Source organism: Herpailurus yagouaroundi, unplaced genomic scaffold (genome assembly GCF_014898765.1).
Source record: "Herpailurus yagouaroundi ecotype Mexico unplaced genomic scaffold, PumYag 160, whole genome shotgun sequence".
Classification (NCBI taxonomy): Eukaryota; Metazoa; Chordata; class Mammalia; order Carnivora; family Felidae; genus Herpailurus; species Herpailurus yagouaroundi.
This window is the reverse complement of record NW_024412401.1, coordinates 7390090-7409644: the sequence shown is the minus strand read 5'-3', so window position 1 is coordinate 7409644 and position 19555 is coordinate 7390090. Positions and strand designations below refer to the sequence as shown.

The 19555-nt window shown below is 36.9% G+C and overlaps 1 protein-coding gene across 7 annotated transcripts in view; it reads right to left on the bottom strand.

The window, feature by feature from the left end:
- Window positions 1–19555, bottom strand: part of DENND4C (DENN domain containing 4C) — a 125954-nt gene that overhangs the window by 61750 nt on the left and 44649 nt on the right. For 6 of the 7 annotated variants that reach the window (XR_005792470.1, XM_040481351.1, XM_040481352.1 and 3 more), the window contains exons 3-8: window positions 17933–18185; window positions 16513–16582; window positions 14279–14448; window positions 3522–3760; window positions 1769–1835; window positions 657–715 (exon numbers count right to left, since the gene is read on the bottom strand). Coding sequence is in view for 6 of the 7 variants with exons in the window: in XM_040481351.1 (XP_040337285.1) it covers window positions 657–715; window positions 1769–1835; window positions 3522–3760; window positions 14279–14448; window positions 16513–16582; window positions 17933–18185 (858 nt within the window). In the remaining variant the exon portion in view is untranslated. Of the gene's footprint in view, window positions 1–656; window positions 716–1768; window positions 1836–3521; window positions 3761–14278; window positions 14449–15807; window positions 15887–16512; window positions 16583–17932; window positions 18186–19555 lie in introns of those variants that run through there. The other variant, XM_040481357.1, reaches the window with a different exon arrangement.

Here is a 19555-nt window from a genome sequence, read left to right as displayed (position 1 = left end):
CAGTCGGTTAAGCGTCCGACTTCAGCCAGGTTACGATCTCGCGGTCTGTGAGTTCCAGCCCTGTGTCAGGCTCTGGGCTGATGGCTCGGAGCCTGGAGCCTGTTTCAGATTCTGAGTCTCCCTCTCTCTCTGCCCCTCCCCTGTTCATGCTCTGTCTCTCTCTGTCCCAAAAATAAATAAACGTTGAAAAAAAAAAAAAAAAGAAATGACACAAATTATATTTACATTCTCAAAAGAACACCTGGCTGCAGTGTGGATAAAGAAATTAAGGAAGAACAGAAGGATACCAGTTAAAAGGTTAATAATGAAGTTGTCCAGGTGAGAGATCATGCTATCCTGGACTTTTGATGCAGATAAACAGAACATAAGAGATTTGAGACATTTGGGGAGGATAAAATCAGTTCACTTTGAATATTTAGCTACAAACTGGATAGAGGGGATGGGGAAGAGGGAGGTATTCCCCACACCCAATCTTGCAACTCTCTTAAATATTCCATTTTTAAAATGGTGAATGGCCCACCATCCACCCAGCTATCAAAGATAGAAATATGAAGGCTATACTAATGTAAAAGATAACACTTAACTTTATTGAAATATTTTCAAGCATTCTGCTCCAAGTGAATGAATATATCATTTTAGATACCATTAATAATTACCTTAATGGTAAAGGTGTAGAAACTGGCTGTGATAATATTAATGCATCATGGACTGAAAGCTTAAAAAAAAAAAAAAAAGATGAATTAATCAAGCCAATCTTGAAACCTAAATATTTACATCAGGTAAAACAGAAAATAGTTTACTAGGCAGACTGACATAGTTTTGGAAATGTAGTAAGCTATTAAACAATAGCTGTATTTACTCAGAGGTATTATTTTAGGTCTTTTAAATTAAATGGTTAATTCAACTGAATTTGGATTCAGTTAATTATTTATAATAGTTACTTTAAATTATGGAATAATTGCTTTTTTAAAAGCTTGAAGTTTATTTACTCTACAGACTGGTAAGCATTTGGCTTGATTACTATATATTAATACTTTCTGAACTGAAGTATATACTTGCTGAACTGAAGTACATTCAAGATCAACAATATTTGACTTAATGCTACCATATCACACATAAAGTTGATAACATCTTAGAAAAAATTTTACAATAGCTTGCCTCTACGTATCAATGATACTCAAAGTGTCAGTCTGCAAACTGTTGTTGGCCCAGGAAAAGATAGTATATAAATGGAGAGCAAGCCATTTAGAAGCTTTTATGGCAATAAGACGCTGCTCCCACATCCAAGTACGTGATCAGAGGACTCATGTCTCTGGACAGGGTACAGACATGTTCATGTCTACACTGGTCTCACATGGTAAGGTGCAAATGGAACAAGCTGTATACTTATATAGGTCTGCCACTGATTGGAAATAAAAAGAAACTGGTCATTTAACATAGAAAATGTGAAGACCACTACAGACTATTTCACTTTTTCCCTCCAACCACAAATCACTTTAATTAATATTTATTAGTTGCTCTATTTTAATTACATTATTAAAATCAGCTACATAAATGGCATGCACAGGCCAATGGTGATAATGTCATGAATCAAAGATTATAATTATGCCAATTGTGTGCACCCAGATAAAATATAAAATACAGGAGATTCCAGGCCTTTATGAACACTTGTTGCTCTGCCTCAAACTCAAGGGGCCACAGAATTGACTCTGCAATGACGAGAATGAACATAATGCAGATCTTCCTCCAATGGACTTGTTCTGATTACCTGTACAAGGATTCTTGGTCTTTGTGCTGAAGGAAAAGGGATGTTTTGCATGAAGTGTGAAATATGCCTGAAAAAAAAGGTGAAATACAGATCATAATTACTTTTCTAAAATGCTTAGATTTTAACAAATTCTAAGTATATTAAATATATTATTAGATACATCATCCTAGATCTGACAAAGCCACTGACCTAAAACTTATGCTAAATAAATATCCTTAGCGCAAATAAATGTATTCATCCCACTAAACTTCTGAAATGTACAATGTATTTCCTGATTAAAAGTCCATATTAATATACCTTAATATTGCAAGGAAAATAAGAGTAACACAAATATACTTTTCATGAAAGAAGCTTATTTGTATTGTTCTGATACCAGTGCCAGTACGGTGAGCAATTGTGATACAATACAATTTAATCCTAATAAGTAATTAATATTAATTAAATAGTAATTTAATCAATATAGTTCTTTACTATAACTCTGAGCAAACCACTTGCCTCTCTATTTCTCCACCTACAAATAATGCTTAAGTTTCTTCAAAGCTTTGAGCTCTTAGGAGCCACTAACATGCGACTGAGAAAAAAATATTGATCACATACCCTGATTTTATTTCCTCAAACTATTCATAGAACCTCAATTTTTCAAAAGGATGCTAACTTGTCCCTAAGATTAAGTTTTATTTCAAACAATTTTAAGTTAATCTGAAAGCTAAAAGTTAAACCTAGAACTATGAACTATTAGTTTGGCATTCCAAGAGTACAGCATAAAAGCTGAACCCATATTTCTACACCAAATTGTGGTAAGTTTAAGCAGAGTACTTTACTACTTTCTTAAGATGCTTTTTGAGCAGCATTATTTTAAAACCTATAGAGAACTGCCCTACCCTTCTACTACCTAGTATCCTTCGCTGATATTCTTTCTGCTGTAATGTGAAATTTCTGAAATTGTATGAAAAATCCATGTTTATGCACACTATAATACATTTCCACCAAGCTCTGAACATGCCCAGGTTTGTTAGGAGGATAAATAAAGCATTTACTACAATCAACAAAAGCCGTGTGCCACTAGAAGTCTGAAAAGATGTTGTTTTTTTTAAAATAATCTCTACACTCAGTGTGGGTCTTGAACCTGTGACCCCCAGATCAAGAGTAGGATGCTCTACCAACTGAGCCGGTCAGGCGCCCCAAGATGTGGTTTTTAAAAGGCAGCGGCTCCACATATATTCTTCTTGCTTACAACAGATTTCCATGACAAAGGGAATTACAAATCAAGTGGAAAATAAGGACAGTGTCTCAATACTAAAACCCAAACCTCACTTCTGGCATCAATTAACTCACCCTTCTTAATTTCTTAATTTCTATATCAGTTTTGAGATGCTTTATAGTTAGAACCTGGAATGCCATTTATATGGTTTGGGGTGTGTGTGTGTGTGTGTGTGTGTGTGTGTGTGTGTGTGTGTGTGTCAATAGTTATTTTTCTCTTCGTTATTAGAGAATAAATAGGAAGAACACAGACAATACACTGTATAATGAGTTCCTCCTCAGCTGAATCTTCAAAAGATTATTATTTGATCATTCTAACTACACTCCTCAGTTTTAAAATCAATGACTCAGGTGTAGAAGGGAACAAGTAAAAAGTAAGGTGACTGTGACTCTTCTTCCCTTTCAACTTTTTTGCTTAAGTCAGGTAAACAATGAAATGTACACATATACAACCAGCTTTTCTACCAGACATCTTTCTAATCATCATACATACTTTTCAATGGGAAGAGGATGTGGTCCAGACACAGAAAGTTTGTAGATAAACATGAGAAATTTTCTAAAAGCTTCAAAAAAAGGCCAGTGTGAGAGTAAACAAATGCATTTGTTTGAATTGATGGATTTGGAGACTACTTTTCTCTCCACGGGGGTCAAGAGGCCCAGCTGCATAAGCTGTTTCTCTGTCAGAAGTTCCCGAGAATAAGGTTCATAAAACTGGATGGCAGCTCCATATACCTACAGAGTAAAACAGAATTCCATTACAAGATTTGAGTTTGCTTTTAAAAATTTCTCTTTATCTCTCAATACAAAAGAAACACTAGTTTAGAGGGCATATGACAAATGATAAGAAAAATCTCAAATACTGCTGACAGGAATATAAAATGGCACAGCTGCTGTGGAAAACAGTTTGGTGACTTCTCCAAAATTTAAAAAAGAATTACCATATAATCCAGCAATTCAATTAGTAAGAATGTACCCAAAGGAATTGAAAGCCGAGACTCAAACAGATACTTGCACACCAATGTTCATAGCAGCATTATTCACAATAGCCAAATGGTGAAAACAACCCACTGTCCACCAACAGATGAATGGATAAAACATGGTATATACACGTGATGGAATGTTATTCATCCTTAAAAAGGAATGAAATTCTGATACTGCAACATGGATGAACCTCAGAAATATTATACTAAGTGAAATAAGCCAGACACAAAAGGACAGATATTATATGATTCCATTTATATGAGCTACCTAAACCAGGCAAATTCATAGAAATTAGAGTAGAGATTACCAGGAATCAGGGGTAAAGGTGGAGGAAGCTGCTGTTTAAGGTAATGAAAAAGTTCTGGAAACAGTGATATTTTTCTTTTATAAATCTTATAACTATTTAGTCACTATATGTATAGTCATGTATATGTGTATGTATATGTGTATACATATATGTATATATATGCATGCACATACACACATATATATATACACATACAGACACACACACACATATATATACACGCACATCACTACATACAGTGTGTGTGTACTGCATTAACCCTTATCTTTACAAATACAACACTCCCAGATACAATTATTTCAATGATCTCAGAGATTTTTTTTTTTTTAGGTTTATTTATTTATTTATTTAGAGAGAAAACAAATGGGGTAGGGGTAGAGAGAGAGGGAAAGAGAATTCCAAGAATTCTGACACAGAGCAGAGCCTGATGCAGGGCTGGAATCCATGAACTGGGAAATCGTGACCTCAGCCCAAATCAACAGTCAGATGCTTAACCAACTGAGCCACCCAGGGGCCCCAATGATCTCAGATTTTTTTTTTTTTTTTTTTACAAACAATATGACAAAGGCTTCTTAATGAGGCCTTGTTGTTTTCTACCAATCACAGTAAATTTATTTTTTTTTAACATTTATTTATTATTATTTTTTAACGTTTCTTGAGACAGAGAGAGACAGAGCACGATCAGGGCAGGGTCAGAGGGAGAAGGAGACACAAAATCAAAAGCAGGCTTCAGGATCCGAGCTGTCAGCACAAAGCCCGACACGGGGCTCAAACTCACAAACCATGAGATCGTGACCTGAGCTGAAGTTGGACACTTAATCCACAATGCCACCCAGGTGCCCTCAATCAAAGTAAATTTAATGACTCTTACGCATTTGAAGATCTTAAAATCTTCATTTGTATTTATTGCTTTCAATGAGATAAACTGTAAATAATTATTAGCTAAAGACTTACCTTAGTTGTAAGCAACCCAGTTAATATAGTACTGGCATTCATTCAGTGCATATTTTACTTACATTCCAGACACTCTGCTGGATACTTAAACTTCATTATTAATGCAGTGGTTTTAAACTTACAGCCTACAGATGTGTCCTGTTTGAGCCACAAGAGTCAGCTTTGGTTAGTTATACTTTTCAATAAACTATTTTACCAAATTTCCTGAGAGTTTTTAATGTTTACATTTCTACTATAATCATAGTTTTACTTTTTATTTCCTAATATTGTTTCTTGCCATCTTTTTATTTTAAATTATCATTTATGTCATTATTACTGCTTTATACATGTTTTGAATTACTGGTTATTAAAAATAAAGCATATGCATGTGTTTTGGAAATTATATACACTCACTTCCCTTGGGATATGCTCAGAGGTGTAACTCCTGAGCCACAGAGTTTTCTCTTCCGTGCTGATAATGCAGAAGTTCTTTATATACTCTGGGTATGAGACCGTTGTTGAATATATATACACACCGCATTATTTTCTCCCAGTCTGTGGCTGCGTTTTCACCTTCTTAATGCTGTCTTTTTATGAAGAATTTTTTCTATTCCAGTGAGGTCCAATTATTCATCTTTTATGACTAGTACTTTTTTTTAGTATAACATACAATGTTATATTAATTTCAGGTGTACAATAAAGTGATTCAGCAATTCCATATATTACTCAGTTGCTCATCAAGATAAGTGAACTCTTAATTTCCTTTACCTATTTCACCTATACTCCCACCCACCTCCACTCTGATAACCATCTGCTTGTTCTCTACAGATAAGAGTCTAGTTTTTTGGCTTGTCTCTTTTTTTCCCCCTTTGTTCACTTGTTTTGTTTTTTAAATTCCACATTATGAGTGAAATTATATGGTATTTGTTCTTTCTCTGACATATTTCGCTTAGCATTATACTCTAGATCCATCATGATCTAGATGCATCATGTTGTTGCAAATGGCAGGATTTCATTCTTTTTCTGGCTGGACAACATTGTGTGTGTACACACACACATACACACACACACATACCACTTCTTTATCCACTCATCTATCAAAGGACACTTGGGACTGTTTCAATAATTTAGCTGCTTAAATACTGCTGCAGTGAACACAGGGATGCATACATCCCTTTGAATTAGTGTTTTCGTACTCCTTAGGCAAAAACTCAGTAATGGGATTACTGGATTATAAGGTAATTCTATTTTTAATTTTCCAAGGAACCTCCATACTGTTTTCTACAGTGGCTGTACAGTGTCCATTCCCACCAACAGTGCAAGAGAGGTCCTTTATCTCCACATCCTCACCAACACTTGTTGTTTCTTGTGTTTGATTTTAGCCATTCTGACAGGTGTGAGATGAAATCCTGTGGTTCTGATTTGCATCTCTCTGATGATGAGTGATACTGAGCATCTTTTCATGTGCCTATTGGCCATCTGTATGTCTTCAGAGATATGTCTGTTCATGTCTTCTGACTATTTTTAAATTGGATTATTTGTGGGGGGGTTTTTTGTTTGTTTTTTTTGCTGTTGAGTAGTGTAAGTTCTTTATATATTTTGGATACTAACCCTTTAACAGATGTCATTTGCAAATATCTTCTCTCATTCAGTATGTTGTCTATCAGTTTTGTTGGTTGTTTCCTTTGAAACAATAAAAAACAAAAAGTTTTTATTCGGATGTAGTCCCAGTAGCTTATTTTTACTTTTGTTTCTCTTGTCTCAGGAGACCTATCTAGAAAGATGTTGCTATGGCCAATGTAAGAGAAATTACGCCTATGCTGTCTTCTAGGATCTTTATGGTTTCAGGTCTCACATTTAGGTCCTTGATCCTTGAGTTTATTTTCATGCATAGTTAAGAAAGTGATCTAGTTTCATTCTTTTGCATATACCTACAGTTTTCCCTACACTATTTGCTAAAGGGACTGTCTTTTTCCCATTGCATAGTTTTGCCTCCTTTGTCAAGGAATTGACCATACAGTCGTGGGTGTATTTCTGAGCTTTCTATGCTGTTCCATTGATCTGTGTATCTGTTTTTGCATCAGTACCATACTCTTTTGATTACTACAGCTTTGTAGTATAACATGAAATCTGGAACTGTGATTATCTCCAACTTTATTTTTCTATTTCAAGATTGCTTTGGCTATTCAGGGTCTTTTATGGTTCCATACAAATGTGAGGCCTGTTTGTTCTAGTTCTGTGAAAAATTCTGTTGGTATATTGATAGGAATTGCATTAAACCTGTAGATTGTTTGGGGTAGTATGGACATTTTAACAAGATTTGTTCTGGGGCGCCTGGGTGGCTCCAGTCCGTTAAAGCATCCGACTCTTGATATCAGCTCAAGTCATGATCTCAGTTTGGGGGATCAAACCCTGTGTCAGCACAGAGTCTGCCTGGGATTCTCTCTCTCTCTCTGCACATGTATGTGTACATACTCTCTCTCTCAAAATAAATACATAAATATTAAGAAAAAACAGTATTTGTTCTTCCAATCCAAGAGCATGGAATGTCTTTCCATTTCTTTGTGTCGCCTTCAATTTCTTTCATCAATGTTTATAGTTTTCAGAGTACGGGTCTTTCACCCCTTGGTTATGCTTATTCCTAAGTATTTTATTATTTTTGGTGCATTTGTAAATGGGATTTTCTTAATTTTTCTTTTTGCTGCTTCATTATTAGTGTATAGAAATACAACAGATTTCTGCACATTTTGTATCTTTCAACTTTACTGAATTCCATTATCAGTTCTAGTAGTGTTTTGGTGAAATCTCCGTTTTATATATATAGTGTCATGCCATCTGAAAATAGTAAAAGCTTTACTTCTTCCTTGCTGATGTGGATGCCTTTTATTTCTTTTTGTTGTGTGATTGCTGCAGCTAGGATCTGCAAATACTATGCTGAATAAGCTGTGAGAGTGGACATCCTTGTCCACTAACCTTGGCAGAAAAGCTCTGTTTTTCCCTGTGGGTTTTTCATACAGGGCCTTCATTATGGTGACGTATGCTCCTTCTAAACCTTCTTTGTTGAGGGTTTTTATCACAAATGGATGTTGTACTTTGCGCCTGCTGAAATTATCATGTGGTTTTTAACCTTCCTCTTACTAATGTAATATATCACGCTGATTGATTTGCAAATATTGAACCACCCTTGCATCTCTGGAATAAATCCTACCTGATTGGGGTGAATAATTTTTTTAATGTATTGTGGGATTTGGTTTGCTAATATTTTATTGAGATTTTTTACATGTATGTTCATCGGAGATACTGGCCTATATATTTTTTTGGTAGTATCTTTATCTGGTTTTGGTACCAAAGTAATACTGGCCTTACAGAATGAATTTGGAAGTTTTCCTTCTTCTTCCTCTTCTATTTTTGGGAAAAGTTTGAGAAGAATAGATACTAACTCTCTTTAAATGTTTAGTAGAATGTGCCTGTGAAACCATCTGGTCCTGGACTTTTGTTTGTTAAGAGTTTTCTGATTACTGATTCAATTCAATTGAATTGCTTGTAATCAGTTGGTTCAAATTTTCTGTTTCTTCCCGATTCCATTTCTGGAGGTTATATGTTTGTAGGAGTTTATTCACTTCTTTTGGTTGACAAGTTTGTTGGCATATAATTTTTTGTAATATTCTCTTATAATTCTTTGTATTTCTGTGGTGTTGGTTGTTATTTCTCCTTTTTCATTTCTGATTTTGCTGGAGTCCTCTTTTTTCTTCTTTTTTTTAATGAATCTGGCTAGAAATTTACAATTTTGTTGATCTTTTCAATTTTTTTTTTTCAATGTTTATTTATTTTTGGGACAGAGAGAGACAGAGCATGAACGGGGGAGGGGCAGAGAGAGAGGGAGACACAGAATCGGAAACAGGCTCCAGGCTCCGAGCCATCAGCCCAGAGCCTGACGCAGGGCTCGAACTCACGGACCGCGAGATCGTGACCTGGCTGAAGTCGGACGCTTAACCGACTGCGCCACCCAGGCACCCCTTTGTTGATCTTTTCAAAGGACCAGCTCCTGGTTTCGTTGATCTGTTCTACTGTTTTTTTAGTTTCTGTATCATTTATTTCTGTTCTAATCTTTTTTAATTTTTTTAATGTTTATTTATTTTTGAGACAGAGAGAGACAGAGTGTGAGTGGGGGAGGGGCAGAGTGAGAGGGAAACACAGAATCTGAAACAGGCTCCAGGCTCTGAGCTGTCAGCACAGAGCCCAATGTGGGGCTCGAACCCACGAACCGTGAGATCATGACCTGAGCTGAAGTCGGACGCTTAACCGACTGAGCCACCCAGGCGCCCCAATTTCTGTTCTAATCTTATTATCTAATCTAATCTTCTGCTGGTTTGGGGTTTTTTGTTTGTTCTTTTTCTAACTCCTTTAGGTGTAAGGTTAGGTTGTTTGAGATTTTTCTTGCTTCTTGAGGAAGATCTGTATTGGTATTAAACTTCCCTCTTAGAACCCCTTTTGCTGCATCCCAAAGATTTTGGACTGTTGTGCTTTCATTTTCATTTGTTTCTGTGTACTTTTTTATGACTTCTTTGATTCTTTGGTTGACCCATTCATTGTTTAGTGGTACCATGTTATTTGAGCTGCATGTATTTGTGCTCTTTCCAGTTTTTTTCTGATGGCTAATTTCTAGTTTGATTATGTTGTAGTCCAAAGGGATGCATGGTATGACTTTGATCTTTTTGAATTTGTTGAGACTTGTTTTGTGGCCTAATATGTGATCTTTTCCAGAGAATGTTCCATGCGTACCTGAAAAGAATGTGTATTCTGCTCTTTTAGGATAGAATGTTCTGCATATATCTGTTAAATCCATCTGGTCCAATGTTTCATTCAAAGCCACTGTGTCCTTACTGATTTTGTTTCAATGATCTGTCCATTGTTGTAAGTAGGGTGTTAATGTACCCTACTATCATAGTGTTACTATTGATTAGTGCCTTTATGTTTATTACCTGTTTCATGTATTTGGGTGCTCCCATACTGGATGCATAAACATTTACAATTGTTATATCTTCTTGTTGGATTGTCCCCTTTATTATTATATAGTGCCCTTCTTTGTCTCTTGTTACAGTCTTTTTGTCTTAAAGTCTATTTAATTTGACATAAGTATTGCTACACCTGCTTTCTTCTGACATCTATTTGCATGATAAATGCTTCTCCACTCCTTCACTTTCCATCTGCAGGTGTCTTTAGGCCTGAAATGACTCTCTTCTTGGCAGCATACAAATTGGTCTTCTTTTTTTATTCATTCTGTTACCCTATGTCTTTTGAGTGGAGCATTTAGTCCACTTACATTCAAAGTAATTATTGTCAGGTATATATTTATTGTCATTTTGTTACTTGCTTTGTGGATGTTTTTGTAGTTCTCTCTATTCCTTTTTACCCTTGCTCTCTTCTCTCACAGTTTTCTTTCTTTGGCAATACAGATGGATTCCTTTCTCTTTATGTTTTGCATATCTATTACTGGTTTACAATTTGTGGTTACGATTAAGTTTAATATAACAGCTTCTGCATATAGCAGTCTATATAAAGTGGATGGTCGCTGAAGTTTGATCCTATTCCTCACTCCTCTCCTCATCACATTTTAGGAATATGGTGTCATACCTTACACCCTTTTATTTTATGAGTCCCTTGACTGATTTTTACAGATATACTTATTTTTACTGCTTTTATGCTTCCTACTTTTCTTACTTTTACTTATGGCCTTTCCTTTCTGCTCAGAGTCCCATTTAACATTTCTTGTAGGGTTGGTTTAATGGTCTTTAACTCCTTTAACTTTTGTTTGTCTGGGAAACTCTTTATCTATCCTATTCTGAATGAGAGACTTGCTAGTAAAGTATTCTTGGCTGCAGATTTTTCCCATTCGGCGCTTTGAATGTATCGTGCCACTCCTTTCTGACCTGCAAATTTTCTGCTGAAAAATCCATTGAGAACCTATAGGGTTTCCCTTGCACATAACTGTCTTCTCTTGCTGCTTTTAAATTCTTTATCACTACTTCTTGCCACTTTACTATGTGTCTTAATGTGGACATCCTTGGGTTAAGTCGGGGTTTCTCTGTGCCTCCTAGATCTGGATTTCTGTTTCCTTCCCCAGATTCAGGAAGTTTTCAGCTATTATTTCTTCAAATAAATTTTCTACCCCCTTCTCTCTCTTCTTCTGGTATCACCATAATAGGAATGTTATTATGCTTTTAGAGTCACTGAGGAGTTCCATAAGTCTATTTTCATTTTGCAAAATTTTTTTCTCTCACCTACTCAGCTTGATTACTTTCCATTACTCTATCCTCTAGGTCACGATTTCATTCCTCTGCTTCCACTAGACTGCTATTTATTCCACCTCGTATATTTTTAATTTCAATTTTTGTGTTCTTCATCTCTGAACTGTTCTTTTTTAACAGTCTCACTGATGTTAGCCACTCTTTTCTCACAGCTAGGGAGTATCTTTGTGATCATTACTTTAAATTCTCGATCAGGCCGGGGCACCTGGGTGGCTCAGTCGGTTAAGCGTCCGACTTTGGCTCAGGTCATGATCTCACGGTTTGTGAGTTCGAGCCCCACGTTGGGCTCTGTGCTGACAGCTCAGAGCCTGGAGCTTGCTTCAGATTCTGTGTCTCCCTCTCCCTCTGCCCCTCCCCTGCTCACTCTCTGACTCTCTCTTTCAATAATAAATAAACGTTAAAAAAAAATTTTTTTTAAATCTTTAAATTCTCTATCAGGCCTATTACTTATCTCAGTTTCACTTAGGCCTCTTGCTGTGGTTTTGTCCTGTTCTTTCATTTCATTTGGAACATACTCCTGTTTCCTCATTTTGTCTAATTCTGTGTCTATTTGTGTGAGGAAACTCACTTAAGTCTCCTGCTCTTGAAAGTAGTGGGTGGACCACGCAGTTTTTTGTTTTGTTTTTTTTTTTTTAATTTTTTTTTTCAACGTTTATTTATTTTTTTGGGGGGGGGGGACAGAGGGACACAGAGCATGAACGGGGGAGGGGCAGAGAGAGAGGGGGACACAGAATCGGAAACAGGCTCCGAGCCATCAGCCCCAGAGCCCGACGCGGGGCTCGAACTCACGGACTGCGAGATCGTGACCTGGCTGAACTCAGACGCTTAACTGACTGCGCCACCCAGGCGCCCCAACACGCAGTTTTAACAAGGTGCGCACTGGTCCTCTTCCAGAGGGGACATGCCTCCACCACCGTAGACCAGCCCTGGTGATCTGCAAAGCACATGTTCAGCGGGAGGGTGGTGCACACAGTGCCCGTAAGTTTTCCAACAGCCCTCTTCCACAGGGGACGTGTAGGCACTGCCAAGACCAGGGCCAGCTGGGGCTGATCTGCAAAGGCAGGGTGCTCAGTTCTAACAAAGTATGTGCATCCTCTATAGGATGTAACCAGCCATTGCCACCAGGACCGAAGCCCCACAAAATGCAGTGTCAGGAGACTTGGAGTTGGCAAGGCCTGTGTTGGTCTTCTAGGGTAAGGGACTTATGGCACCAGGGCTGAGGCAGGCCTGCCTGGGAAGGCAGAGTGCAGTATAAGCAACTTCGATAGTGAATAGTTCCCATAGGTGGCTGTGCAGTTTATGCTCGGAGGTGGGGAGGGAAATGGCACCAGTCAGCTCCTTTGTCCCTGGAGAAGTCCCTCAGGGAACCCTATCCCTCCAGGATACACTCTGACAGGAGTAATTAACTCTCCCTCCCCTACGCCCCAGGCATTTTTCAAACTGCTGCTTCAATGCAGTATCTCTGCAGGCTGTTTGTTGTGCTGTCCCTCTAAGGGTGGAGACTCAATTGCCAATCACTCTCCCTGCTCTCCTAAAACCCAGCCTGCTGATTTTTAAAGTTCCAGGTTTAAGTCCCATTGGTTATAAGAAATCTTGAAATTTCTTTCAAGAAATAAGAAACTCATGAAATTCAGCCCCTCTGGTGTTCAAAGCCAAGTATTATGGGGCTTCATCTTACCCACACAGGCTCCCAGGTGTGAGGTCTCTCCCCTCTCCATGCTGGTGATGTCCCTCTCTCCCACAGACAGTCCTATAGGTCCCTTTTGTTCCCAACCACTTCTCTGCCCTTCTTACCCTCTTCTATGCGGTCTCTTCTCAACATTTAGTTGTAGAGTTTATTCTGGCAGGCTGTTTTCTGGGTTATTTACACTGATATGAGTGTCACCTAGTTGTATCCATGGGAACAGGTGAGCCCAGGATCCTCCTACTCTGCCAACTTTCCTGAAGTCTGGCTAGTACTTTCTATATGCTGTTTAAACGATCTTTGCTTACTCCCTCTATTTTAATATATTATTTGTCTTCTGATCCTCAGTGACAACTGAGTGAGAATCCTGATCCTCAGGATATTCATTAAATATCCACTAGTCTTTCTGATTCTATCCTCTACATTTTTAAATTCTTTTCTATGTTTTTCTGTGCCACATTTGAGGTAACCTATCTTGTACTTCATTAATTTCCCCTTCATGTATGTCTTATCTGCTGTTCAAACCACTTGCTGAATCTTTAATTTTAAGGGCTGTATTTTTCATTTCTAGACACCTAATTCTGTTCTCAGGCTGTCAATTCATTTCACAAAATATACTGTTCTTCTCTGATTCATTTGTCAGTCCAATTATATATTCAGGGGTTTTTTTCATATTCTCATTCTATCATTTCGGCATCCTCAGGGTTTAATCCAGCTTTGTACTGTGTCTTGTTGATTCTTCCTATGGACTTTACGTCTTCTAACTTTTATTATAATCTTATCTTGAAGCTTGAGTTTTGGGGGTATCTCTCCAGAAAGACTTTGTATCTGCTTCTGTACAAGTTCCAGAGGTATCAGCATCCTGATACCAATTGTCATGTTGACTTCTCACCTTGGGCATTATGGTATAAATTTAACCCAAAATATATCATGTCCAAATAATCCTAACATTCAAATAAACTTACATCAGATTAATCGTTTTATGGAATTAAAAACATGGGACAAAACAGGTTTAATAAAAGAGGAAAAAAATCTACCTTTTCAGCAGAAGAACCTGTCAGAACAAAAGTTGAAAAAACTGGAAGTGGATATTTGGTTTGAGGATCCCAACATTCAATAGTAGCTCCCATTGGAAGGCAGAAGAGAGGTACAGATTCTGAGAGTGGAAATGACTCATAGTCATCTTCTGGATATCTAAAAATTAAACCTTTTGGAGAAAGAGACAATAATAAATTTTTAAATAGTTACTTTTCCATAAATTATATCTGATACATATTAATAGGATATTTTAATAGCAAATTTCATGGAAATATTTATGTGTGAAATTTCAAAATAATTTTTTCTCTTGCCATATCAGAAATTTAAATAAATTAACAAATTTACCATTTTTTAAAAATTATGGACTTATAGTTCATTATAACATTAAAATGTATTGAATATACAAGCTAAAACTATTCAACAGGATCACCAACCTCAATGTATTCTCTTCTACTTACCACAACATCTTATGGAGAGTGGTAAGGAACATAAAGGAAAATTTACTAACTACTTCAGTAAAAAATTCAGGGAAGGAGTAAGTGTTATGAAATAATGCCAAGGCAACAGAAATTATCAGAGCCCCTAAACTCATCTTGAGAGAGCAGCAGTATAAAAAGCATTCAACATGAAAAGTAAACAAGACAGAAATCTTGTGGCTGAATACAAAGTATGTGAGACCAACAAAGCAAGAGCAGGGGGCACTCTAGCAAGCATAACAAAGCCCCTTCAGAATAAAGTAGCTATAAAGCATCAGTTCATTAGCCTCTGATGTCTCTAATAGGCAGACCACCTCTAAGTTAAAATCTTGAAAGTCAGTAGCAGAATTCTGAGTTAAAATTCAGTGTGCAAAACTCTACATTCTAAAAACATGTCTTTAATCAAACACCTGAATACTTTCACAAACCTTGTTTCTATAAGGGTTTCTTTTTTAAAATGATACTTTTTCCGCCCCCCCCCCCACAGACAAATTTAGGAAATCACATACAATCAACACATTACAGCAGTATTACCAGTATCACATTTTAAAATGATACTGAAATTTATAATTATTAGATGCTGCCTTCATTTTTATATTAAAAATTATATGGTCTGGTTTATTAGCATGAATGTCTTTAAGAAGACAATTGAGATTTTTAAGAAGACAATATGGGATTTGCCAGACTTCCCTGAAGTAAAACTTTATTCCAAAAATTGTGGCAGCTGGGTGGCTCAGTTGGTTAAGTGTCCGACTCTTGATTTCAGTTCAGGTCATGATCTCACAGTCGTTAGATCAAGCCCCACATTGGGCTCCGCACTGAGCATGGAGCCTGCTTAAGATTCTCTCTCCCTCTCTCTCTCTCTCTTTCTCCCTCTCCCTCTGCCCCTCTCCCCGGCTTGCACACGCTCTCTTTCTCTCTCTCAAAATAAATAAACATTAACAATAATAATTATAAAATAAACAAAAACTGTGCATGATCAAAAAGTAACTGACACTGCTTCTTTTCACAAGGAAGTATTCCAGTATCTTCTATTTACAACTGGAGCATACCTGTAGTTTCAGTTTTTATCCCACCATACCAGTGGGATGAAGAGGTCACACTTAAATCTTTACAGCCCTTGACACTTTACTGTGCAGTAAGAATGTGGCGATAGATTTCTCAAACACTTCATGGCAGAAAAGTTTCTCAGGCCCTCCTCTCCTCCATATAGCTGATTCTTTGCAACAAAGGAGAAAGGAAGCAAGTCCACCTTTCATGGCAAGTAACATGTGGTTTCAAATCAGACACACAGAGATAAGAGAAGGAAATGTAAGAAGTAAAGATGCAGTTTGACACCTTTCCGATTGCCAAAATATAAAAGGTCAGAGAGAGTAAGCAGTTTTTCACTGAACTGTTAAATGTCTTAGTGTAGACTAAAAGCTTGAATGTTCACTTCACAAATGCTTACCTGGGATGAAAATTTCTACTTAACAACATGTTTGCAGAGGGGGGCCGGGGGGGTGTAATATTAATATATCTTGTAGTATGTAATGTATTTAAGAAAACTTATGCCTTTACAGCCTTTACATGCTAAAATTATAGATAATTCAATTTAGGAATAGACCAATCCCATAAACTACATAAGGGAGCATACATCGTCTCCTCCAACCAAATGTTAATGTTAGGTGAGTGTGATGACCACTACACTACAGAAACTAACCAAATGTTAATGTACAACAATAACTACAGTAACAAATTTTTTTTAATTTACTCACCAGCTTTGTATGCTATTGCATTAGAAGCAGGCACAGACTTCTTATAACACAGAAATACACTGGAACCCCACTGTAAAATATAAATTATTTTTTAAGAACACCAAAGAGTGAAAATAAATTGATTCTGTTGAATGTCTTCTAAAGATTCTATTTATTCCCTGAAGTCTATGTAAAACACACATTTATCAAACAGACTACAGACTATAAAAAAATAGCAAAACATGAAGTTCAGAACACTAAAAGAAAGGAGTAAAAAAACATTGCCACAAAAATTAAATTGATTAAAAAAAAAAACAGTTTTGAAAAGTTTAGAATGGTGTAATCTGACACTTTGAAAGAAACAGCACAAAGTTGAGTGGGCCGTAGGGCCCAAACTAAGGAAGACTGGGGTAACTGAGAAGCTATGATGTCATTACCTCCAGGGGCAAACTGTCTTGACTAATAGCCATGGGTACATCAGACATCTTTGCCTATATCACATTAAAGCTAGTAATAGATTTATCCAAAAATATTTTTCAAAATAAATCTGACCCAGTAGTAAACTTCAGTCTCACAGAAGTATAAATCAGAGGTGCTTAAGAGACTCAATCAGTTAAGCATCCAACTTCAGCTGAGGCCATGATCTCACGGTTCGTAGGTTAAAGCCCCACGTCAGGCTCTGTGCTGACAGCTCAGAGCCTGGAGCCTTCTTCAGATGCTGTGTCTCCTCCTTCTCTCTGTCTCTCTGCCTCTCCCCTGCTCACACTCTGTCTCTGTCTTTAAAAAAAAAAAGCATCCAAAAAAAAGCCATGAAATACTACAATAATTAAAATAAATATAAGGGGAGTTCTCTATCCAGTCTCCCTAGAGCTGTCCATAAAGATACCTCTAAAACACAAAAGCTAACAAAACCTCTATATTAGTGTAACATAGGCAACATTAGCACATACCACAAAAAATTTTTTAAATCCCTGACTTTAAGTATTTATTTTTTCTTTTTTTTTTTTTTTTAATTTTTTTTTTCAACGTTTATTTATTTTTGGGACAGAGAGAGACAGAGCATGAACGGGGGAGGGGCAGAGAGAGAGGGAGACACAGAATCGGAAACAGGCTCCAGGCTCTGAGCCATCAGCCCAGAGCCTGACGCGGGGCTCGAACTCACGGACCGTGAGATCGTGACCTGGCTGAAGTCGGACGCTTAACCGACTGCGCCACCCAGGGGCCCCAAGTATTTATTTTTTCAATGAAATTATTCCAAAAATCAGATAGCTAAGGATCTTAAAAATTACTATGAATCATAAAAGAGAGATAAAAATAATTTTTAAAAAAACATGAAAATAAAAACAGAGTAAATTATATACCCAATAATAAACAGGAGTCCAAAAATTATCCTTCTTGGGGGTTGGTGTTAAGAGTACATATGCAACAACTTTATTCTTACCATTCCACAATTTAAGTTTTTGTCAACCTTGCAGAAAGTATGAGGAGGGGTTTCTCCTTTACTGGTTACAATAACACAGATATCAGTTACAGCCAAGGAATTCTGGGGTCGAATTAGAGGAGCTCTTCGATAAGTGATAAAGATTCTTTGTGAAGTAGTTGAACTATTGTTGACATTGGCACAGCGACCATAGGGTGTGGCTTGGATCACTTCGCATCCTGGAATAAGCCTTTCTTTCCCTTCATATAAAACTCTGCATGGCAGGGAGGGGAGAAATAGATAGGTAGATAGGTAAGTAAACATAATTCTGGCTTTCCTCTCGAAAACAAACCAACAAAAAATGGGGGGGGGGGGGTGAGTTCCTCTACTGTTTCTCAAATCTTAATTGTAAACCAAAAGTAAGATCATTACTTTGGGAATTATAGATCTCTTAACTATTTTTTTCAAAGCTGGAATATAATTTTAAGAGCAAATAAGATCAAATAACTTAATTTTTTTATTGCTCATTACAAGAAACATATGAAACAAGAAAGGGGCAACACCACAAACATCCCAAGATTGATTCCTAGATCAAGTATTCAGATGTGTCCACAAAATTTCCTTCATAATTCCTGTCAAAACTTTACCTTTAAAATCCTTTGACTAAAACTACAAAACAGTTTAAGAAATTAGACATGAGCATTTAATAAATAAAAAGACATCCCATAGCCACGATAAGAAGATGTAATATTTGGTATGATGTCAATATTTCCCAAAGAGATCTACAGAATCAATACAATTCCTTCCTATCTAAATCCTAGCTGCCTTTTTATATAGAAATTGGTAACGTGAGGGGTGTTTGGGTGGCTCAGTCAGTTGAGTGTCCGACTTCAGCTCAGGTCATGATCTCACAGCTCGTGAGTTTGAGCCTTGCATCGGGCTCTGTGCTGACAGCTCAGAGCCTGGAGCCTGCTTCGGATTCTGTGTCTCCCTCCCTCTCTGCCCCTCCCCTGCTCATGTTCTCTCTCTCAAAAATAAATAAACATTAAAAAAAATTTTTTTTAAGAAATTGGTAACATGATCCTCAAATTCATATGGAGGTTCAAGGGACTCAGTATAGACAAAGCAAACTGGAAAAAAAAGAACAAAGTTGGAGGACTCACACTCTCCCATTTCAAAAGTTACTACAAATCTAGTCATCAGCACAGTGTGGTGCCCCCATAAAGGTAAACATATAGACCAATGGAATGGCATGGGAAGTGCAGAATTAAACCCATACATTTACAGTCAACTGATTCTGACAAGAGTGCCAAGATAATTCAATAGGAAGAAAACAGTCTTTTCAACAAATGGTGCTGGGACAACTGGGTATCAAATGCAAAAGAAAAAGAAGTTGAATCCCTTCCTTATACCACATATAAGAAATGGATCAAACACTTAAATGTGAGAGCTAGAATGACAAAACTGTTAGACAAAAAACTGTAAAATTTATTAAAAAAAATAAAAATTTGTGACCTTGAATTTTACAAAGCCTTCTTATATAGGATACCAAAAGCACAAGTGACAAAAGAAAAAATTAAAAAAAACTGGACTTCATCAAAATAAAAAACTTCCATGCCACTAGTGATACCATCAAGAAAGTGA